This window comes from Gymnoscopelus braueri (genome assembly GCF_963280865.1).
Source record: "Gymnoscopelus braueri genome assembly, chromosome: 14".
Classification (NCBI taxonomy): domain Eukaryota; kingdom Metazoa; phylum Chordata; class Actinopteri; order Myctophiformes; family Myctophidae; genus Gymnoscopelus; species Gymnoscopelus braueri.
In genome coordinates, this window is record NC_137619.1 from 34,976,199 (window position 1) to 35,001,075 (window position 24,877).

The window sequence follows — 24,877 nt, forward strand, 5'->3', positions numbered from 1 at the left end:
GCTCCCCTATTTTCCTGTGCACCTGGTGTCTGGTTGATTTTAGTGCGAGGGAAGGTTGGGTAGGGCATGGCAAAGGTTAGGGTTTGTTAGTGGTTGAGGATGAGGTGACATGAACCTGCTATGACTCTATACACACACACACACACACACACACAGACCATGTTTGGTACACCTGTTATGTGTGTTGCCACGGTGAAGAATCAGGGTTGTGCTGAGTCGATGAGAGAATATTTAATATGTGTTTCCGTTGCTGGTCTGACATCCTCTCATCAATATGGAATTAATCTGTCAGTGACTCTTGTGGTTCTGGTTTATCATTTATTCTTGACTAACAGGGACTCTTAATGGATCTTCAAGTTCTGTCAAAAGAGGATTGACTACAGTTATTTTGTATATTACAATCTTTTAACACGCTGTGAAATCCTGAGTAATAATTTGTGCAAGTGTACAAATGCAACCAAATTGACCCATAAGAGTCCATTTCGTTTCATGTGTACACTCGTAGTTAAATTAACACTGGATTTGTGAGTGTGTGAGTGAAATATTAAACGTTACACATTTATTAGTAGCTAAATATAATGTAAAAATTCTGTAAATGTAATTGTACATAGCCCCCAGACAGCTGGAACATATAACTCATAACGCAGCTATTAACTGATGAAAAGCTGTTGTACATGCTTTACTTGTGCTGGCAGAGTTACATTTTGGGTGTGTAGGCAACGCAACATACTGTACAAGTAACACATACATTTACACAGTGTTTAATATGAGTGCTGGTCTCTCTGGTGGTGCAGCTGTTGGACCTGATGCACACACTGCACACTCGTGCTGCTGGGATCTACAGCTCCTGGGCAGAGGAACAGCGCCACCTTGAGTCCGGAGGCAGGAAGATCGAGGCAGACTCCCAGACCTTATGGACCAGCTGCTGGTGTCCACTGCTGCAAGGTCAGACTCCACTCGCTTACTGTGCAAAATGTGTGGGTACTTTTAGTTTTATGCCGTAGTGAAAACCTAGTGATCCCAGTGAATTTGTGTTGTGGCTCAGTGATGACTAGGGTTGGGATCCTTTAGGATTTTAACGATTCCGTTTCCTTTAACGATTCCCTCTTAATGGTTCCCTTTAATGATTCCTATAGAGCAGTGGTTCTCAACCTTTTCAGGCCGGGACCCCCCAAAAAATAAATGTCTTAATTTGGCCAATGTTGGACCAGTTTTATAGTATAGTTTGTTGATTACTTTTGATGCAGTAATGGTATTATTTTTTTTGTTGAGGTATTAGAAAAGGCTTAAAAGTCCTTAAATCGTCACTTCACTGTCATCAGGGGACCTCCCCAAAATCACGTGGGGTCCCGAGTCGTGATTTTGGGGAGGTCCCCCCACAGGTTGAGAACCACTGCTATCGGGGGTTCCAAATGGATCCTTACAGGTCTGTAACTCTGAGAGTGTACAAATGGACCCTTGCAGGTCCATTTGGTACACTCTCAGACTTATGGTGGTCCTTCAAATTAACACGTTTGAGAACCACCGGTATTGTAATTGTAAGCAGACGTAAAGTCCACATATCAGCTCTGACCGTGTGATGGAAACGGTTCCAAATGTTACCGGAATCGATTCCGGTTCCTCGATGTTGGATCTGGATCCCAACCCCAGTGATGACCAGCCATGTTGTTGGTCGCTTTGTAGGCATCGCCTGGCTGTGCTGTGATGCCAGACGTCAGGTCCGCATGCAGGCTCTCACCTACCTCCAGAGGGCCCTGCTGGTGCACGATCTGCAGACGCTAGACGCCACCGAATGGGAATCCTGCTTCAACAAGGTACGGCCAATGACGAGTACCTGTAGAGCTGTCGCCATCATGACATTTTACTTGACGATCAAATATTTGCAGTTAGCGATTTAATTGTGTTTTGGCATTGAACATTGGAACATGTAAATACAAAAATAACTTCTGTTAGGCTTTTAGGCTTTGTAAACAAGAAATGCACAGAGGCAGATATAACGTGTGTGTGTGTGTGTGTGTGTGTGTTCTCTCAGGTGCTCTTCCCCCTGCTGACTAAGCTTCTAGACAACATTAGCCCAGCAGACGTGGGCGGTATGGAGGAGACCAGGATGAGAGCATGCACCCTCCTGTCAAAGGTCTGGATGAATGCTAGTTTACATTATGAGGATGACGCACGATAGTCAACGCACGCACGCACGCACGCACGCACACACACACACACACACACACACACACACACACACACACGTGCAAACATGTGAACTGTAGCTTTATATATCAGGTAAATAGTAAGCCAATACATACAGTACATGTAATGTAGCACACATGCTGTAGCTTTAAATATACATGGTAAATCAATAGATTAGCTGCATTTCCTGTAACTGTCTCTATCAAATAAAGGCTTACAAATTGCAAGTGGAGGACTGACACTGAGGTTTTTACAGTGTGCATTGGGGTGCCAGAGATAAAGTCTGAGAATCATTGATATATACTTTGTTTTATATTTATCCAGGTGTTCCTGCAGCACCTGTCACCCTTGTTGTCCCTGCCCACCTTTGCCGCCCTGTGGCTCACCATCCTGGACTTCATGGACAAGTACATGCATGCTGGTTCTAGTGACCTACTGGTGAGGCCAAAGTGTGACACAATGACACATGTAGCCCTTCAATTAGATTTACGTTTACATTTGCCATTCGTCGCGCAAAGCATAAATTGACCTTTACATTGATGATGTTCCGCTTTGATTTGTGTCACTGTGTGTAGTCGGAGGCCATTCCGGAGTCACTGAAGAACATGTTGCTGGTGATGGACACAGCTGGGATCTTCCACAGCGCAGACTCCAGGACGGGCTACTCTGACCTGTGGGAGATCACCTGGGAACGGATTGTTTGTTTCCTGCCTAACCTCAGAGAGGAGCTCTTCAAACAGACTGTTCAACCAGGTACTTTACATGGACGGACAATAATGGATAGATAGATAGACATAGATTAGATTTGAATTGATGCAATGAATGGTTGCTGCTTCATGCATCTGTGATATGGAAAATTTGATATCTTACAAGTATGACTTTTACTGAACATAAGACATGGCCTACTGTACCATAAAAAGCGTATTAAATCCACATGAACTATAGCTGCCACTGTGCACTGCAAATTGCCTAATACCCATTTCAATCATAGCCAGTCAAACTATTCAAAACAAAAGCACATATCATATTGGAAGTGACCATTTATTTTAATTTACATGTGACTGTAACCAGGTGGCAGTACCATTTAAAAGGGCACTGTCATGCAGAAGTGCATTTCAGCTAATTGTACATATTTAACATACAGTAGTTTTATATTTGCCAGACCCAAGGGGTCGGGCTTACATGAGGCTTTGTACCTGTTTCGTCCATACATGGGCAGGGGCCATTTGTCCTCCGGCCCCAGCCAAAAAAAAGTTTGTGACGTCCCCTTTCGTCACGAACTATTCATGACATCATGAACTTCAGTTATAAAGTGGTTTGTACTGTAGGTGTGTTACATACTAGGACTTCATTCTGGGTCTGGCAGAACCAGGTCTTGTTTATATTTACAATCCATAATGACTGTGAAACTTATCCTGTTTTGGCCTTTCTCTGTTTACCTACAATTCCCACAATACACTGTGCAGTCAAGCATCAGCCTGTACGACCTTATGGTCTAATATGGACGCAATTATGTCAACCTGATTGATATTTTATGAAGTACAGATACTCTTGCTATTTTGCCATAAACACAATGACACAGGACAATGTTACGACCGCTGAGGGTAGCAATAGAGATGATATTGAAAATTGTCTTAGTTTCCCTTTAATGTATTATCCACTGGGCCCAGATGGATTACTGAGCCCTCTCTTTTTATATATTTGGGTCATATGCAGTACAGTGAAGAGTAAAATAAATGGGACATTAAATGAAATGATGGTAGTGACCTCAATTTAGACCCATGTGGCCTCACACACGCGGAGCTTGCAGGAACATGCCTTTGTTGATCTGTCTTCTGTGTTTTCAGACCCAGAGCCTGCTCAGCCACCAGTCCCCGGCGGCCAGCCTCCCTCCCCTCCAGGCTCCCCACCTCCTCCCCCAGCGACCTCCCCAGTGCCTGTTCCCCCTGCAGAGCCAAAGACCCCCAGCAGACCAGTATCGCCCCAAGAGCCCCCACCACCACCTAGTGCCAACGGTAACTATACCGTTTATGTCAGGATTGCATATTACAGTTTTATACGTACAGTGTAATAGAATGTTTTCTTAAAGCAGCATTACGCAAACATGAATTTAGATTGATATTTTAAATTATCCGTACGTGAGAGGAAATGTCCAGAGTGAACGAAGTGGTTAACTGCTGTCGTGTCCGATTTTAAAGAAATTGAATTGAATGCTTTCTGCCTTTTCTTCTGTATCGTAGGAACGGACAGATCGTCCCCAGTGCCCCCCTCCACTCCACCCATGCAGGTCCCAGTGAAGATGTCTTCGTCACAGGGGCCCTCCCCCACGAGTCAGTCGCCCCTCATTCTGCAGCCCCTCGCCTCACACCTCCAGGTGGGCGGTGCGCCTCCCATGTCCCTGCCAATCATCCTCAACCCGGCGCTGATAGAAGCCACCTCTCCTGTGCCACTGCTACCTGGCCCCAGACCTACCAGCCCCTCGGATGAGGTCAAATGATGCAGCTCATCACCTACTGGGCCGTGACATTGGAGACACTTCCCCCCTACACACACACACACACACACACACACACACACACACACAATTCTTCCAACAACAGTCTCTGTGTTCCGGTCCCCCGATATTATGTCTGGTACCATAGATGTGCATGATCATGGACATGTCTGGTCCATTGTCTAAGAACTACACCAGTGGTTCTAAGTTTTTTTATTTCAAGGATCCCGTAACTCTGAGAGTGTACAAATGGAACCAAATGGGCCCGTACAGGGCCCATTTGGTTCCATTTGTACACTCTAAGAGTTACAGACCTGTAAGGGGCCGTATGGAACCCCCTCAAGGAACCCTAAGGGTCCCTGGACCCCCACTTTAAGAACCATTGAACTAGACAGAAGAGAACTAGCTTTGCTCTGAATCTCATCTAACTACATCACTATATCAACTCCTAGGCTTGTTAGTCACCTACGTGTATTTATCGGAATAAAATGTGCATTCGTTCTGATATTAGATATGCGTGGGCTAAATGAAGGGCAGCGCCATTTGGGTTCGCATAGAAGACTCACCCTCTTTAAGCCTGAGTTATGCTTCAGCAACCGTAAAGCCTGATTTATACTTAGTTGCGTGCCTGTGTCGAATGCTGAAAATAGTAGATCTCCAAGCTCGCAGTGCATTGCGACGCTTTTTTCAGTTGAAAATAACAAACTTTTTTTGTCACAAGATTCTGTCGTCAAAGCATAACTCAGGCTTTACAATTTGTTGCGACTTGAGAATACAAAGTTGACCTCATTTCTACGCTAGTATGCCTGTGCTTCATATTAATAGAGATTTTTTTTGGCAGGGACGTTAAGAATCTAAGTGAATAACTTATTTGTTTTTAGGTACTGCATGCTGTTGGCAGAATAGGATGTACAGAGCTTTTACTCTTGTCACATGTCATGTTATCAGGGGCAGGGCACCATCATGTCTTTGACAGAAACAACATCGTTCTTGGTTATTATGCCACTGAGGGATCCGCGTCGGATACATTAATGTACAGTAAGGACAAAAGCATATTTTATATATATATATATTATTATCCGATTGGTTGATTTCAGAGACGCAGAATTCTGCTGTAATGGCCAAAGCAGGAGAAACTGGCACAGAGTTTAATTTTACCCATTAGTAGTTTATTTTAAATCGGTGACATTAAATAACCAACCTTATTTGCCCAAGAGAACAAAACAAGTTATTTAAGTTAGGACACTTTACGAATTCAAGGAAGTGAGGAAAGGGGATGTGCGCCTTTAACCTTGTGTCATTGGATGTGAAATTGCATCCCTGACTGCAACTACAACTACAACATTCCAAAATGTGGCGATTAGGGTCTGTGACACAGTTGGTTCACTGTATGGATGAATGCTGTATGTGGTATATGTGCATCAACTTCTATAGACCCCAATAGTGACTTTTTATGGTATGTTTAACTGAGTTGAATTGGTGGTAAACAATTTGTCATGTTTATCATAGTGTTTCTTTTCTTTTCTTTTTTTTGTCAAGTTCTGTGTAGCTTGTGCACACGTCATTGATGCCTTCGGCCTGAGGAATTTTCATCTAACTGGAGACATTAACATGTTTTTAACTGGATGCATTCATATCATAACTTCTGTCAAAGTTGGTGATCGTATTCCTGCATGTGATGTACCTTGTGTACAGTAAGAAGTACTATAATTTATTGATAGCAGAGCATAGAGGGAGGGTGTAGGCTAAGGTTCTGACTTGTCATTGGAAGTCCCATGCTAGATATCTCACCATGGTAATGGGTTGGATTTGGTGGAAACACGTCGCCTCAGGCTCGTAGTTTGAAGAGCATTTCACAACCAAGAGAATTGGCCCAGTGACTATATCGTTAATATTTTATCTTATTTATTCAGCTAGGAAAGGTAAGTAATGTGGAGTATTCCAGACGGGAGTACCTGCGTTTGGGACAGATAACACTACTATTCTCTAGGCCGTCATCGTGGCATTGTGCCACCACACCAATAACATAGAGATGCCCCTATGAGCTATTTTGTAAGCCGTATGTTCATACTGCGTTAGTATCCTGAGGTGATTCTTGCTTGAACGGGAAATTACATGAATATAATGTATATATAAATGAAAGGTAATGTACTTTTTACAGTGTAATAAATATAATGTAAAGAAACTATTTTTATGTTTTTTTTGTTGGCTTGTTTTTCCTCATAGGTGTTTTTTAACTGATATTAAGGACCATGTTTTTCTCCTGTCAAGAATTCAGGTAAGTTGTTCTATAGTATGGATACACACTTGGAGAGGTCATTGATGGGAAGTAAAATCTTACAAGTAGAACCCACACACCAAGCCAAAAATTAGACTTACAGTATATTAGACTCACAGGTCAGTCTCTAAACACCTATATGCACAATAGAGTGTCCAGAAAGTGGGTCTTTTGAGGTGGTTTCGGCACTACCACTGTACTTGGCACTTTTGGTTAAAAGCACTGTGTTGTGTAATCTGATGTTGCTGTAGCTCCCTGGTTCCACGTTGGAGTAATCTGGAACATTTGAGAAACCAGGGTGCCACCGTTATGTAAGGTCGACTCCTGCATTTATCTCGCTGTCTCTGCTTCTCCACAGGCACCTTTTGGGTTTGCTCCTGGTGTAAGTTATTTTGTTGCACTTCATCACTTACGCACACACACACCTTACACTCATCCACAACCTACTGCACACCATTGACGAAACTGTCTTCCACACCCCATAACATGGTTCTATTTGTGTATATTTAATAATTTGATTCCATTTGGTTTTCTTTTAAGTTAATAAAACACTTTTTTTACTTGATTTTGGTAGCAGTGAGCACATGTTTATCGTGCACACTGAGTAGTTGTTTGGTCCAGCTCTGTGCTGGTTTCTGTGTTTTGGTTGCCAGGTTATGGTTCTGGTTTGGTTCTACTTTGGGGGAGATGCATCACGTGTTGTGGGTTTTTCTCTACGTATTAAGTTTTGATCTGAGGTTGGTTTATTTGGTGCTTTGCAAGAGGGTGGGTGGTGTTGTCTGGATACATTTTGCGCAGGTATTGCTCCGGTAGGTTTATGACGTTTCCCCTTTGGGTGTGTCAGGTTGTTTTTGTAGTGCTGTGGGCATGAGGCTAGCGTTCGTTGTGTCCATACTGTACACTGGTATCTCTGGGGCACAACATGTGTTTGATGTGACCTGCTTGCAGGTCACTTGTCAGACACGGATCACTCCTTACACCCAGCCCAGAACTATACGAAGACTAGGGAGGAATTTTGTAAGTGGGGGAAGGCCTGGCAGTGGGAAAAATGCTGGGAAGCCTGTTTTGTGCCTTGAATGTGTCTGGTGGTGAATACAGTGCTCTCTGATGGCAAGTAGGCTATTGATTTTTTTTTAGGGTTTTCAGTTGCAGGAAGGTGCAGCTAGTCAAAATAGCCCAGCATTATAGCCTTAATGTAGAATAGCTCTTTATATCCACAGAAAAAGATTTGGACAAAATAGAACTGGCACTACAACAAAAAGGGGTGAAATGGACATTCAGCATGGCGTAGTATGGGAACAATTAATCGGTTTGCTCAAAAGGAGCTTGCTTTCAATCACAAAATGGCAAAACCTGGATGAAGTGATCATACAGTTATGTGAAGTACATAATTAATAGCTATCAGCTATTAACAGTTTCAAGTGACTCCAACCGTAACCGGAATAGCATTGTTAACAGTGTTGGCATCTCATTGTTAAATTGGATATTTTTTCCACAATGTAAAAAGATTTAGGATTTGGAAAATGGTCTGAACTTAAGTAATTTATACATGATATAATCATGTATACGTAGTATACATGATTTGAACATGCTTGAGCATTTGACATTTAAGGCCTAATATTTCTACAATTGCTACAAATTGCTTCAAAACCTGTGGCTAGTCCTAAATAAAAATATAACATTGTTCAGTGCCCACAATTTTTAGGTGCCCACTATTCCTGTATCCACCCCAACGACCTGGAAGCACAAACACCAAATCATCTGATTGCTTAAACAGCTGATCCTTCTACCAGGAGTGTTCAGGCCAATGAGGTATATGCAAGGTGCTGTTGGAAAAAAGTACACCACCTCACCTGTCAGATCAGTTTTCGACTAGATGGATAAAATAATACCTACTACCTCTGATGAATGAAGGTGAAAGCTGGAACCACATGTGGAAGAACGTTGAAAAGGAGGACACTGAGATCGTAGACATGAATGCACCAAGAAGGTCCTGGATGCTGGCTAGAGTCCAGAAAGCAAAGCCAGACTCAAGACGAAAACCAACATCTTTGAAAGGCCCAATAGCAAGATATGCCTGCTGGTGCCAAACTGAAGATAAGGCAGGCCTACAGTATGTTGTACACCATGCCTGTTTCTCACCTCAAAAGCATTTATTTATTTATGTTGCACAACTGAAATTATTGTTATTTTTTTATGGCTCCAGTTTGGTTTTGATTTAGTATTATTAGAGCAAGCCTCATGTTGGAGCATTTCATTTTAAGAGTGAATGTAGCGACCCCTACTGGTCGCCTATGAAAATTACATCAAAAAGGCTTCTGCTGTACTCAATGCCTATGAGTTAGTAGTGCCTGAGGCTTACATTCACCCATTGTTTTGAATGTGTCAATCCTCAGGTGTTGGACAGTCCACTGGCAGGTTGTGCATGTGATTACATAGGCCAACAAAACTGATTAATGGTCCTGTGTCCAGAATCAAGTCTAGGCTACCGACTGTTGTTCATGTTTTAACTTTGCTGCTTGTTCTACAGTATGTTTGGTCTGTGCCTGGCCCTGTCGGTCATAGCTCCTTTTGAATAGTCTGCTCGCGCTACAAGGCATATTATTCAAAATGGAGAGCTTGGTGCAGGTTTTAGCATGATCAAACTTAAGAGTAAGTTTGTTTTTGTTGGTCGGCATATTTGTTGTCTTCCCCCTCTGTCTCTGCTGGCAGTGGCGTTTCTGGCCATCCTGGCAACCTAGGCGAGATCACCCCCAGGTGTGCAACACTTGTTTTTTGTCAGTATCATGGTATCATTTAAACATTATTTCACTATCATGGTCATTATCATGATACTGACCTTTTTGCAGTTAGAAAATATGAAACATTGCAGCTTTAACATTTTATAAACATTGTGCAACATCTTTAAACTAGCACCCTTTCTTCTGTGGTTAAAGAACTGTACTGTATGCTAATGTTAGGGATGCATATAGTTGCATACCCCTGCTTGGCACGGTTGACCATAAACTTATCAAGCTTGTCCTCACTCCCCACCAACATGCCAGTTGCCACTAGGGAGGTCCAGCAATGGTCTGTGGAGGTGGAGGAGCTTAAGAGATAAGTTCAGGACAACAGACTGGGGCATTTATTTTCATGAGGATGGATCCACAATGATAGCTTTTGTCAGTACATCTCAAATTACATCCTATATCGTGAGAAGAATATTATTCCCACTAAAAAGGTACGCTGCTTTTCAAACAGCAGGCCATGGATGGACAAGACCGTCGTAGCCCTGCTTGACAGAAGAACGAGGGTTTTGCTGGCAAAGCATTTATAGCATTTATATCTGGGTGTGATCACCCCTTACCTCTACACTAGAGTAAACTTTAAACCATGTCTGAAACAGTGTTGGTAAATATAAGATGGATTTCTGGTGTAAAACATCTGTATTTTTATTTCAAAGCAGAATGAGAAACACATTTTTTTTTTCTTAGTAAACTAATTATATCAGAAACTACAGAGGAGGAACTGACTAGGGGGGAAAAAAGTCAAACTTGTCAAACTTTGTACATGGAATGTAAAAACAACATCCGTTAAACAAGGAATCATAATGGCAAACTGTAGGGTTTAAGTTATTTCTAGTCTAGAAAGAATGCAATCTCTTAAAAGGACAGCGTAACATAAATGTGTACAATACATCACTCACAAACATTTTTTTCTTCTTATAATGCCTAATGAGGCAGATTCCACATCAAAACCCCTACTTTCATCAGCTATATCAACACTCAGCTGCAGAGAAACAAACAAACCAACCATCAGAAAATATAACTCGACTCCAACAGTTAGAAAAAATACCACCCAACACAAGCAATTACATTGCTGTGAAAAAAACAAGTATACCCTCTTGAGAAAGTTCACAATTGTTTTTGCTTCATTTGGGCACAAGGATATAATTGAAATGTGCTTTAAGGGAAAGCTTTTAACCTCTTATGTTCAAGTTTAAATAATTTAAATGGTGACAATCAGTTTTATTTAAACTGAAGGGACAAATGTACAACAGTACATTATGTATGTTATTTCCCACTATGTGAACTGAGCTTCTCTACAGCTGTCTGCAAAAAAAAAGTCATCTTCAGCTTCTGAAATATAGAACACCCTACAAAAACTATTAAAAGAGGGGAAGCTGGGCTGGACTGGGCTGGACATTTAAAGAGGCAAATGAAAACGTACCTTTTCATCATAGTGTTTTAACTATTAATACAACTCTGCTTGACTTCCAAGCTACTCAAAAATGTAACACTTTTTTTTTGTATAACTCAGTATACATTTTAGTCAGTCATTTAATCAGTTCTGATTCTAAGTGTACTTAGAATGCATTTTTTCAATGCATAAGGGATTGAAAGGTGTTACTTTTTTCCTGGCTATTTAGTGAACTTTGTTGCCTTCATCAGTGTAATTGAAACAAAAATGAAATTTCCAATGCCTAAATATGTCAACAAAGATGAACTTTCTTGTGTGTGTGTGTGTGTGTGTGTGTGTGTGTGTAAGGGGGGTGTACTTCCTTTTTCACAGCATCACAGTTGTAGCTTGTTCTCACTTGGCATCCAGTTTGGCCATTTCCTGAAGGTATATTCCAATGCTCTCGCTGTCAAACAGAACAAAGTAAATGTTTTTCAGCGAGGAGGTGGTTGTCGACACAAAATGGTTGGAGATGGCCTTGAGGATCAGCTGGGCTGCCGTTTGCTTTGGGAAGCCATTCCTGTGTGGGTGAGAGAGAGAGAGGAACAGATGTGGCTTAGAAACGTGTGTGTGTGTCACAAATAATGGAAAAGGGGTGTCTAATTGTGTTTATTGGTGCAAGAGTACAAGAGAACAGCTATCAACAGAAATTCCAATTGACTGCCATTGTTCTTAAAACAAATGTCATGGTAATAGTCACAACCATCTGTACAAAGCATATTTATAGAAATGTTTATTGATGTGCATTGGCCCTGTGAAAGCTAACGTGACAAAACCTTACATTACATGATAAGTTACACTGCACAAACTTCTATGAAAACCACTTTCAACCTGCGTCAGATCTACAAGGTTATAGATTATAGATCGGCTGTTTTTGCTATAGAGTGGGCTCACCGTCCTGCAGGAAGCGAGGGGAACGCTACAGATTTCAGCTTCTTCTCCTCTGCCGCAGAGAGGCAGTTCTTCACCGTCTTTTCCAGCTGGTCCTCACACTTCTCTGAGCCCCACTGGGGAACATTGCAGTGGATAACGTAGCGTGCTGGCATCCCGTTGGCTGAGCTCACTCCCACTAAAGTGTGCCAAGAGAAACACATATACAAAATGATAAGAGGTATACTTAATTTAGCACAACATAACATATGCCTTTTGGTGGTTGTTTATGCAAAGCACTTTACAGTACAGTTTTTTTAAGAGACGCACTTATCCAGAGTAAATGGTATGAAGTCAACAAACAGCATGGTAAAGGGTCACGTAAGTAGAGTGCAAAGAAAACAATTTAGTGCTTCAAAGAAACTAGCATACCAGGTAAACACAAAACCTGGCATCTCTCTAAACAACATGCTTTCTAAATAGCATTCTTCAAATGTGTGGTCAAGCTAACTCTATAATGCATTACTGCTAAATAACAACATATATAAACAAGTAACCAACATGTATCTGCATAAAAGAACTAGCTTCTATCAAGGTGACAAGAGGGGATACATGAAAAAGGTGTGCTAGGGGAGAGGTGGAGTCTGAAGAGGTGAGTTTCCAGACTGGCGGGAAAATGGGAAGTCAGTCTGCAGGTCTGTGAAAGGGAAATCATTCGACGGCTTGGGAACCAGGTCGGAGGGAGAAGAGTCTAGGATGCTTGGTGCGTTAGGTAAGGGACAAACTGACTACCTGTATTTAGCTGATCCAGTGAGTGGGGAATCTGGGGATGGGGGCGCTGTCACACCCACACCCCCTTACAGACATCAACAAGAATCTAATTGACTGCCATTGGTCTTAACTCATTAAAAACGGGAAAGCATCTGTGACATTTTAAATTGTAGCTTTATATATAGAAACATAAGCTTTTCAGGAAACTCTTAGAATTTAGAACGTGGTTCTCAAAAATTGCAGATATACAAGCTCACAGCGCGTCACTTTGTGCTGTGCTGCAAGTTTGTACAACTGCTCTTATGATGTTTTTGAATTTTTTTTAAAGTTTTTGAAAAATGGTGAATCTTTTTTTTAACACAAATCTTCTCTTCTGGGGGTCCCTGGCACAAAACCTTTTCAGATGGGGGTCCCTGGCCAAATACATATCATTTTGGGGGTCCTTGGCACGAATAACTTTTAGAACTACTGATTTAGAAGGCATTTGTAGAATCGGCCCCAGGTCCTAATGGGTTAGCATACATGTCATGTTAACAGGAAACTCTACAAAAGAGCAATAATTTCCAATGTGCAAATGTACTATCTCATTCATCCTAAAACTCAATACCGATGTCTCCATACAGTACCTGCCGCTACTTCCAGGGGACCCTGTGCTTTTCGCAGCTCCTTGACTCCATCCAAAAACTCTCTGCCCCCTGCTTTCTCCAGGGCATTTCCTGTGCACAGAAAAAGCAGGTGAGTCAACGCATTCTCACTCCCAAGTCATCACAGTTTGAAACTTGGTCAAGGTATCTTTCGTGTCCGATGCTGACACCGAGGACATGTCGACAAGTATGGATTATAACCGATTCCAACCGTATCGTTATGCAAATAGGATGCAGCTGTGTCAACAGAACCAGAGACTGCATTGATTTTAATGTTTTATCTTGTTTTGAAAGGTTTTGCAATGTTCTTATCGTCAACATAACTCTTTCACGTCCACATTCCATCAGTCACGTGACTCGGACTACCCTGAACAATGGAAAAAGACACTAAAGGGGTACCCAGTGCATTAACCCAGTGATGCCATGGGGCTGACCAAGTGTCCATACGTGACAAGTTAGGAGTGAGTGTGTTACGTAAGTCAGTCTGTGGACAGCTTGGATTTTTCTGATATACTGATACATAAGTGCGTTCCTCACCCACTCCGTCTTTCAGGTCCATCTCTGCATTTGTAGGGTTAATTATCCCCTCCACCTTAATTGTTCCAATCTTGCTGATTTCACTCTCTGTTAGCGAAAGCTGTGAATTGGCAAAGGAAAAGATGAACAAATCTACAATGTCACGCACACAATCAGCACCTCATATGAATGTAATTGCTCATTTACAGCCTTATGCCTTGCTTACAACAAAGGTTGATAATTAGAGCCCCCCCCCCCCCCCCCCCCCCCGTGGCAGAAACATTATTTATTGTACCTTCTGTCCAAGGAATAGGCTTTTTGCTGATAGGATGGTGAATCCCTCTCCCGGTCCATCTTCCACTGTGGAGTTCGGCACAGCTTCTTTGTCATTTTCTGTGCTCTTTAAAAAAAAAAGTGGTACATTTCAATCGGACATACATGGTGACAGAACAAATTGGTTAATATGATATTTCATTATACTTCACTACACATAATCTGTATCATTGTTGTAACCATACAGCTACTAACCCTTGGCTTGCGGCCTGGTTTGCCTTTTCCTTTCTTGAGGGATGGTTTCTTCAAGGTCTTTGAGCGTTCCTTTCTCTTCTCAGGGACAGTCACCTGGGTGTCCACCTTCACTCTGCCTCCCCTCTTCTTGGACAGCAGCTCTGGGTGAATACGCGGCAGAACCCCTCCATTTGATATGGTCACCCCTCGCAGAAGCTGAAGGGAGTGGTCAAAAATGAAGACAAATGTCTTATTCCTCAAAATGGCCATTAGCTCTTAATAGGAATGTTCAACTTCTGTTACATGAGACATTGAAGCACAGTTGCCTTATTTTCAAGCAGACCTAATGTAATCTCAAGCCCCACTTCTGAGATGGCAGTCACTTGCTTAATCTGCATCCACTGAAATGCAAGCTCCCTACAAGTATTACTCATCTTATGTATTTCTCCCGAGCATAAGATTAAGAAAATACTGTTTCAACAGAATAGACGAGCACATTTTCATTAGAATGATTTAGGCCTGTGATCACCATTTACTTATTTAGCTAAACTAGAATTTGCACATTGTCATTTCTAAACCAGGCAAAACTAGAATTTGCACATTGTCATTTCTAAACCAGGCAAAACTAGAATTTGCACATTGTCATTTCTAAACAACGCAAGGTTGTTGTTTTTCTTTACCCCAATTATTGTTATTCCATTGTAGTGTTACAGAATCAGGAAACCGACCCTTATGGTTATACCATACCTGAAAACTAGGGATGCATGATTAATCAGTCATCATATTGTCCTTAAAATGCAATATAGGTATCGAATCATTATGAAAATATCTAGGTTTTAGACTATTTTATTTTATTTTATAATAATTATGTTTGAATGTGAAGCTGACAAAGCCTTTTGTGATGATGAAGGCTGCACATTCAATCAATGCTTTCTGGGGAAGCTTTCAAAGGGGTCAACAAGTTGGAACATTTTTAAATAAAAAATACTACATTCAAGCTATGTTGGGATATGGGTCAGAATCAAATTGAGTGTTTATATGCCTTATTCAGAAAGGACAACATTTAACTTGTTTTTATACAGATATTTGACATCGGTAAATATCGACCATAACAGCAATGTTGACATTGGTTATCGGTATCGGCCAGGAATGTCACATTGGTGTATCCCTACTGAAAGCGTCACTGTTGTGAGGCCCGGCTTTACGAGAAAGTTATTACCGTTTATTAATACTGACACATAACTGTTCTACACAATAGAAATAACACATGATCGCTTCAACTCACAAGTGTTTTCCTTTAGAGACAGTTATGATTCTTGTGGGGAGATGTGGCTTAACCACGGCTGTTCCAGGCCGAGGTTAACCAATAGCCACAAAGTCGTGGCAGCTCATGCCTGCTGTAATACTAGCTGTTACACATGCATCATCTGGTGTCAACCGAAACCTTCATTAACTCCATCAAACTCATAGGACTTACACGCCTATTTCTCTGGAGGGAGAATTGTACCAATTTCACCAAAAAGTGAAATTGTGAGTGTTTAAATGCAACAACATGTCTACTTTTGTGCGGAAATACAGACATGATACAGACCTAACAGAACAGTCAAATTCTGTAAGCACTGATAGCTATTTATCAAAAAAACAAGACTACCGTAAATTTCGGACTATAAGCCGCGACTTTTTTCCCATTTTTCGACCCTGCGGCTTATATAACGGTGCGGCTTATCTATGGATTTTTACAGCTAACGGCCACTAGGGGACCTCCTAAATCTATGGATTTTACATCCGCGGCTTATAGTCCAGTGCGGCTTATATATGTTCCAAACATTCAATTTAGCTGCTGCGGCTTATAGTCAGGTGCGGCTTATAGTGCGAAAATTACGGTAATTCATGGACCACAATTAAATGTAGGCTGCAAAAATGCTTATCTGTTCCAAATGTCATGAATGATGCAACAACGCTGAGGAAGACCTGTTCTGTTTAAACGTGTCCGTTGCTCTGTCGAGAGAGAGAGGTTAATAAAACTATGTGAAAAGGACATTTATTGTGTGCTGGCAGTGGCAGTTTTCTCAGTTTCATGAATGATGCGACACACATTTCAGCAGGTCTGGAATAGTTTACACTTGTGAAAAGAAAATCCAAGATGTGTTTAATAAATAGTCTTTCCACACATCACTGTTAGTGTGTACACAATATCCACAGTATATTGTTACCTGGTTAAGCTCCTCATCGTTGGCCACTGCTAACTTGATGTGCCTGGGAGTTATTCTGCCCTTCTTATTGTCTCGCGCTGCATTCCCAGCCAGCTCCAAGATCTCAGCTAAACACAGAATAAATCACATGTGGAAATCAATCACACCAATCATCCTACATTATTTCCTACTATAATCACAAACTGTAGGAATTCTAATAGAAATGTGATAGTGTGCTACGTGCACATGTGTACAGTACTTCCGTGTGTGTGTGTGTGTGTGTGTGTGTGTGTGTGTGTGTGTGTGTGTGTGTGTGTGTGTGTGTGTGTGTGTGTTGTCACCAACCCACCTGCCAGGTACTCTATGACAGCTGCCATGTAGACGGGTGCCCCCATGCCGATGCGGTACTTGTGTGTCCCTGTGCGAAGATATCTCATCATCCTCCCCACAGGGAAGATGACACCCGCTCGGGCCGAGCGTGAAAGCTTGGTTACCTTCTTTTTCCCTCCTCGGGCTGACATCCTGCTTTAGCTAATGTATGGACAAAACAAAGACAGGGGAAAGGCACTTAATACTCCAACTAATACTAGTACTTAAATAGTAAAATCCTCAGTATTAATTTTAGTCTGCGTGAACTAATGTATTCCATTTGGTTACATTTGTACACTCCGAGTTACAAATGGTTAAATTAACAATGAGGATTTTACTGTGCAATGATAATGGGAGAGACAAGAGATGTGTCTGTATTTACAGTGCATGTTATGTTTGACAGGCTAATCATGACATTGTTGGGAGGCATATTATACTATTGTAGTATTCAACTTAATTCAATTAAACTCACTTTGTGTTACATTGGGATCAGAATTTGAATAATTTTTTCCTAATAAACTAAAATATGTATGGTCCGTGGACTGGATTTTCAAGCGTCAATTTACCTATATTTATTCAGCTTTATGTATCCATTTTTTTATCAAACCTTGTGGACTGTAGATAGACTCGATTGCAACATTTCAAGTGTTTAGCTGAAACTATTTTTCCAGTCTATTAACGGTAGTGAGAGCAGGTGTAAGTGACATGTCCTGAAATACACCCTGGCTGTTGCAGAGCTAAGATATAACATGCTGCGTGTGATCATTATAACAGTCTGTAATAATGGGCAATCAGAATTCAGCCACAATCAAAGTGTTCATTCAAAAGCAACAGGCATAGCCTGATTATTTGAAGCAGCATCTGTAAATGAGAAACCATGCTTGTGATTCTCTGCCAGCAGAAAACATTCATTCAAAGCACCATGCTGTTTTCATGCAACCTTCAAATATGTCAACAAGGCAGCTAAAAAATACCCTTTTCTATTAAGAAGCAAATGAGGATCTTATCTTGGTCAGAGTTGTCAGTGGTGGATTAGCATAAATTATGCATCAGTAATTGATTTATTATTATGTCTGTGTCATACATTTTAAAATCGTATAATATACCGGGGGGGAATATCCTGTCCAAATAAAAAAGATTCCAATTATGTCATGTCGGTCTAATTGGCCCACTACATGACTTTAAGTCAAGGAATTTGTATTGAAACCATATGTTTCCCAGAAGTAAAGAGTTACAGCTGAAAGGTTGTGCGTTCCCTTGGAGTCTATATGTAAACAAGATCCAGCCCATGTAACTGACGGGTTGGGGCCTAGAGTAACGGCACCGTTAACGCGCGCATTATAGTTGCATCATTGCATACAAACAAATCAAGTTACCGTCACTGGCACAACAGTGACACATAACCATAACGGATTATTATGCATATATTCCACTGTAAGCACAGGGTGCGTCGACCTCGATGCACCCTTGGCACAAGTTACATGATAAAAAAAAAACAAGGGAATGCGATCGTGCCACCTACTGTACCTACAGTGCAAGACCACCTCGGTGCACGTATATTTAACGGTGATTACGTTTAACCCAAAAAAAAAAACAAGCGTAGACAAAAACGCACGGCGTTATAAAAGCACGGGCACGGGCCGTCATATAAATATGTTTTTTTTAAAGATGTGCAACTATCCGCAATCCTGCAGCAAATAAACAACGTTTTAGTACGTGCATTTTCCCCGTGCAGTCGATAGGCTGCGCGTATAGCGACCGTTTATGCACACCTCTCTCTAATCATGGGGCCTCGCTTGACCGGGCTCGCTTGCCCAGAATTAGAGAATAACCGTCGTTGTTAATATTATTGTACGATAGAGATTTCCCCGACACACAGTCGTGGCATGTCTCTGAACCGTGTTGTGTTCACCTCGCCGTTTGAAAAAACGCAACAACCCCCCATTTTGATTCCCCGTCGATGTGGAATCTCATCAGACATGGAAAGTAGCGTTCATTCCTTCCACCATGAATCCGGATATGCTGCCGCTGCGCCGACATGACATTCTCAAGTTTGTACCTGTATCGTTTCTCTCCTTTTCAAAACGCGAATCAAACGCCGTGGGCCCAGTGATCCTCTCTTTAGACTCCCCCGAGGAAATGACTGATTGTTATTTTTTTGTGTATATTTTTTTATATTCCGCTGTCCTTGTGCGTATCCTGTCGCCAAAAAAAGGAAAAAAAAGAAAAAACTACAGGGAGAAGCGCCGTCCAATCTTCGAAGGCAGGCTCTCTATGCTACTGATGCTGCAAAGGGGAAGAATTCTGTACAGGGAAAACACAGTGAAAACGCCCCCTTAACATGGCTGCGAGGGGAGCAATAATGTTGGTCGAAAAAGGGAACGCGATGTGCTTAAAGATTAAATAAAAATACACTGTTTTCGTTGTTATTGGGTTATTATTACACACCAGCTCGCTGGAGGTGTCATGTAAAAAATATTTGAGGTTGCACACGGCTGTTCCCCAGAAACATACATGTAGATGTTGTAGCCTACTGTACAGTAGGTCAACGTGTAGCCTAAAATGACCGCTCCATTCCGCTGGATGGACCAGTCTCACACAGCCACAGTCAAAGCTTCCCCTACAATCTCTTATTTCATCGTTGGCAGGTTGCTGTGGTTTTATCGCAGCTTTATTTATCCACATCATCATGTAAGCCAATGGCCTATGCTGGCTATATGCAGCCAGGCATCACCTTTCCCTGAACTGATTCCAGGTTTAACAGGCGATGAAACTTCAAATTAAAATAGAATATATCATGCGTTGAATTAATGCCTTGAGGAAAAACTTCACCAGTTCCTGATAAATGAATCAGACAAGACAATCCCTAGTTTGTTTGATGCATCAAAAGGAAACCACATGGGATTTGAGAATGTCAGAGGAGCCAATCACATCACTTGACTCCATCTTTGATCTGTCAAAGTCAATATCCCAATGAAAGGGTGATGGCAGCCATCTCTTTTAGCAAGCCACCATTGCCACTATGTACATAGTGGCAATGGTGGTATTACATACAATCTATTGGTTAGCATTTCTGAACCACAAGATGTTATAAAAATGTACTTTGCATAGCATATTTTCTTTTAATAATGTAGGCCTATTTGTTGCTGGCATTTAGCAGATACTCTTATCGATAGCGACTTACAAAGTGCAAGATCAGAGTAAATGTCATGAACCAGTTACTATAGTCAACAAATGACAGGGTAAATGGTCAAGTAAATAGAGTGCAAATAAATCAATTAAGCTAGTGATGCAGATAACAGGTAAACATCAAACCTAGCATTATGTCGAAACACCATGCAATCTACTTGCCATTTGTGAACAAGCAAACATATGTCATTATCTATCTAATAACTTACATAAAATGTTGAATTTCTATAAATGGTTTGCATTTCTATACTGCCTTTAACCAAAGAGCTTTACAATGTGTGAGTTACATTCACACATGCACACACCGATGGCGAACCATGCAAGGCACCAACCTGCTCATCTGGAGCAATTAGGGGTTCAGTGTCTTTCTCAAGGATACTCTGCCATTAATTGAACCAGGAACCTTGCGACTATTGACTATTTTCTGTGAAGATATTTAGTGCAGAGCGAAATCAGGTCTATTACAGTATATAGATCCATGGGGGACACGATCAACTAAGTATATATCCACATGTTTCCTAGGGTGTTGTGGGCATCACTTCCTGTTGAGTTCATTGGAGTTGACTGGATTTGATTGGATGTGATTGGATGAAAACAACAGGAAGTGCTGCCCACAACGCCCTAGGAAACTTGTGGATAGGGTTGAAGTTGTTAAACCCCAGCCTGCTTTGGTGTTTTTAAAGAGGATCCCCACCAAGTCAGTTCTTACATGTTATAAAACATACAGTGTAATTATTGAAAATCAAAAGCAGATAATTGTCATTAATTGACAGTATATTAATAAAAAAGAGGTCACAGTAATAAGCTGGTAATTCTACATTCTGTACTAGGAATAACAATAAGATTCATATTAATTAACATTACTAATAACATTTGTGTATTTAATGATAGCGTGTTGTTTTGATGCGGGGAGAAAATGTTCCACTTGTTTCATGTGATTGACTTGTAAGGAAATACAAAAATATTTTTTAGCAAGAAATTGATTTGCCATTGAAGACATTGCAATTCTGTCCTGAGCTTTAAACAAACACAAATAAGGTATTTGTTTTATTTATCAGTACAATTGTAATTTCGAGAGAACAGAACACTGGTTCTCAAACTTCTTCATATCAAGGACCCCCACATTTATATGTAGGCTATTTGGCTTTGGCTTTCATTTTTTTGCAGAAACTAGCAGATCTAGATCAGCTATTTTCAAATATAGGGTTAAACTGATTTAGCTGTGGACCCCCTGGCCCCTGGAACCCCCTCAAGGACCCCTGAGGGTCCCTGGATCCCACTATGAGAACCACTGGAATAGAACACATTCGCAGTGTGATTCACAGGCTCATGAAACCACTAGATGTGAATGCATTTCCAATAATTACAGAAACGACACACTTTAAACTGTCTGTAGAGGGCAGTAAAAGATCATTTTTTCCTAGCCCTGAAACATACAAGCATCATGTGAACCATGGCTAATTTTTTCCCAGACATAGCTACCTGTTCCCAAAATGGACAGTTGGTTTTGATAAAAGCAGTGGTCTAAAGTACATTTACTCAAGTATTGTACTTAAGTACAATTTTGAGGTATTTTTTACTTTACTGGAGTATTTCCAATTTTCTGTACTTTTCCTTCTACTCCACTACAAGTATTTGTAGTGGAGTAACTTTAGTTACTACTAGTTGAAGTAGATTTTAATTATCATTACAAAACATACATTACTCACTTCAGCCCTATATTTCGGCCATGTGAAAATAGCCAATCTACAAGCTCACATGCTTCGCGATGTGATGCATTGTGAGCTTTTAGATCTGCTATTTTCAAATACATTTTATGCAGTTGAAAATTTATGAAATGGGACATTCTGCATAATGAGTACCTTCTACTTTTGGTAGTTGTCTTTAAGCACATATTGATAACAATACTTTTGTACTTTTACTCAAGTGAATTTTGAATTCCGGACTTTTACTTGTAGCAGAGTATTTCTACATTGCAGTATCGATACTTTTACTCAAGCAAAAATGTGAGTACTTTTTCCACCACTGGATAAAAGTCTGTCGCACTCGGACATAACTTAATTTTGATCCGTGTGTATAATGTATATTGAGTAGCTAATCATCAATGACAGTTTATTTAGCAGAATGCCAGTAGATAGATAGACAAGCATGTTTTAAACAGGTTAGGCTGTACTGTAAATTACTTTCTGGCCAGGAGAGGGCAAAGTATGCATGTCTAAAAGTGTTTCCACTGCTTGGTAGTAGGGCTACCCATTTGTTCACATTCTAGGCCTATCACTGATTGAGCCTTTAAAATCTGTAGGTATGATAACCTATGCATTAAATTAAAATTGTCATTCATTTTCCAATATTCGCAAGGCCAAAATCACCGTAAGTTGCAGAATCATCAAATAGAGGCAAGAAAGGGATTAGAAAAGGATTGGTTGATTATTTTTTGTTTGTTTTGTTAATTTGTCTTTAAAGAGGTCTTGTTTTATTTTCTTTGGCAATAGTCTCTAGCCTAGCATGCTTGCATTTGTAGCCTAATTGAACATTTATACCTGGAAATGCATACACGCCCTCGGTAAGGATACACAGTAGGCCTACATTAAACATTGAAGACCAAAAGTCGACTTACCTTGAAAGTTTTGCTTACTTTGGTCGTTGGTCTGCAGTGCAAAATGTTCACTTTCCTCCGACACGGCAATGCGTAGTATCTAGATGACGTAACAAGTGGGTGCGGTTATCCAACTGCTGCCCCCTGTAGGCAGAGATTTTGAGCGGGCAAAATGTCCCGCGTCGAAAATAGCAGATGTACAAGCCCACAAAGGCCGAGCGGATGGTCGGGTCACTCGTGATGTTGTAGCTCGGCTGTTTCCGGTGCACGACACCGTGGAACCATAAACTAGAACGGATGGGGATTTGAGGGACCGTCTTCAGAGTCGGCGAAGGTGAAAATGGTAATTGCGGCGTTTCCACGTAGCAGGCCTACGTTTCTGTGTTCTGTGCAGCATAACGGACAATATTATATTGGCCTTCATTCAGGTGTGTTTCTGTTTAGTCTACCATCCTAGGCTACCTATCCACATGTCTGTTGTGAAAAGTGTCTTGTGTCATTGTTTGAGTAACAACTCAGTTGTTGTCGTTTCAGGGTATGGTTTCACATAGCTTCCTGGGCTTGAATGCGTGCATGGGGTGCGGAAAGACATTTTATTAAACATCAATTCAAACTAAGACAAACTTTGCAGAAACATCCACCTATTAGGATTTCAGACAGGAACAGAGTATAGACCCCTACATACTTTAGGGGTCTACTCTGCTTTAAAGGACCACCCATTTTCAACCATACTGTATCTTCATATAATTGGTCCTCACTAATGTTCATTAGTAGTAGATGGCACCATTTCTGTGTGGAAGTGCCCATTGTATGGATGAACAGTTCAAAAACCTGCCTACCAGTGACATCATCGCTGGGGATTTTAAGCTTATAGAGCATCGCAGTTCCCGCCCACTTCCTGGTTTTTCCTGGTGCCGGAAGGAAAAACTCAATGCATTTTTCCAAAAATATTTATATCAATTAATTTAAGCCTAGAATCAAGCCATCCAGGGTCCTGGTGAATCATGACCATAAAACGTTTTTTTCTGTGATTTTTTTTAATTTATTTTTAATTATATGATATACTATATTTAATAAATACCCTTTGTTTTGCTGTTTAAAAAAAAAAACAATCACAGAATCAAACGTTTTATGGTCATGATTCACCAGGACCCTGGATGGCTTGATTCTAGGCTTAAATTAATTGATATAAATATTTTTGGAAATGTCAATGGGAAAAATGCATTGAGTATTTTGCGGTGGAACCCGGAAGGGGCGGGAACTGCGATGCTCTATTACAGCCTTAATTATCTTCCTGGAAATATACAAGGAAGGGACACCGGGCATGCGCCATGACGCTCATGTTGCAGTGAATGAGAACCAGCTGGACCAGCTTCTGAACAAACACTATTTCTGAACGATTGCGACCTTTGTCATATAATCGGTTCAGGAATATAAAAGAAGACCTATCACATGTTGTTTTGTGATCACTGGTTTTTCGATGTACACAGTACGTAGTTTTATTTAGGCATTTAAACAGCGGCAGGTGTAGTTTCAGGCTCGGTAGTATCGTCAAGGTACGTTCATATACTTTACTAGCTCTCATTGACTGCAATGCATTCCATCGAACTCCTGGCTGCAGTTTGCCACCCAGTGCGACAAATCTGCCAGTTGGAAATTGCTGGATAGAGAAAATGACGTTGGTGTCCCTTCCTTAATTTACCTTCCTTGGAAATATAGAACACTTTTCTTGCATCAACAAAAATAAGTTTTTGATCTTTTTTTAAATGACCAAACCTGCCTAGTGCCTACTATTGATGTCACTGGTAGGCAGGTCCATTCAAATCCATATTATTTTTTATTGTATGCAGTCAAATGTATTCAAAGACTACTCTTTCTTTATATGCGCTGCCGTGGTTGGTGCTGACAAGCGTGCTCTCTTCTCTCGAGATCAAATGAGTTATCTTATTCTATAGCCTCATTTTAATAAGCTTCAGGAAAATGTTGATAATGTAGTTGTTTACACACCCAGACTTGTCCGAACAATGGACGCATCGCTCCGGGTGA

General features: G+C 41.0%; 2 protein-coding genes across 5 annotated transcripts in view; one reads left to right on the top strand and one right to left on the bottom strand.

Annotated features, from left to right (window-relative positions):
• gbf1 (golgi brefeldin A resistant guanine nucleotide exchange factor 1) overlaps positions 1-6,866 on the top strand; it is an 85,924-nt gene extending 79,058 nt beyond the window's left edge. For all 4 annotated transcript variants that reach the window (XM_080449959.1, XM_080449961.1, XM_080449960.1 and 1 more), the window contains exons 34-40: positions 795-945; positions 1,684-1,814; positions 2,033-2,134; positions 2,512-2,625; positions 2,763-2,940; positions 4,035-4,202; positions 4,428-6,866. In XM_080449959.1, the coding sequence (XP_080306085.1) occupies positions 795-945; positions 1,684-1,814; positions 2,033-2,134; positions 2,512-2,625; positions 2,763-2,940; positions 4,035-4,202; positions 4,428-4,684 (1,101 nt within the window). In that variant the 3' untranslated portion in view covers positions 4,685-6,866. The remainder of the gene's footprint in view (positions 1-794; positions 946-1,683; positions 1,815-2,032; positions 2,135-2,511; positions 2,626-2,762; positions 2,941-4,034; positions 4,203-4,427) is intronic.
• Positions 6,867-10,365: 3,499 nt separating this feature from the next.
• On the bottom strand, positions 10,366-19,331 carry macroh2a2 (macroH2A.2 histone). Its single transcript, XM_080450384.1, has 9 exons — positions 19,106-19,331; positions 17,027-17,208; positions 16,699-16,805; positions 14,507-14,701; positions 14,274-14,378; positions 14,000-14,099; positions 13,445-13,534; positions 12,072-12,246; positions 10,366-11,697 (listed from the first exon to the last, which is right to left on the bottom strand). Exons 2-9 carry the CDS (start codon positions 17,196-17,198, stop codon positions 11,532-11,534), a joined length of 1,110 nt encoding a protein of 369 aa, XP_080306510.1. The 5' UTR covers positions 17,199-17,208; positions 19,106-19,331; the 3' UTR covers positions 10,366-11,531.
• Positions 19,332-24,877: the final 5,546 nt, after the last annotated feature.

Bases quoted from the DNA above. Each gene is read 5' to 3' on its own strand.
- macroh2a2 (XM_080450384.1), bottom strand. From the start codon at position 17,198: ATGTCAGCCCGAGGAGGGAAAAAGAAGGTAACCAAGCTTTCACGCTCG. The intron at 14,702-16,698 runs GTAACAATATAC...CACTCCCTTCAG, and splicing joins ACGATGAGGAGCTTAACCAG to CTTCTGCGAGGGGTGACCAT. The intron at 13,535-13,999 runs GTGAGGAACGCA...TTCTGTGCACAG, and splicing joins GGACCTGAAAGACGGAGTGG to GAAATGCCCTGGAGAAAGCA.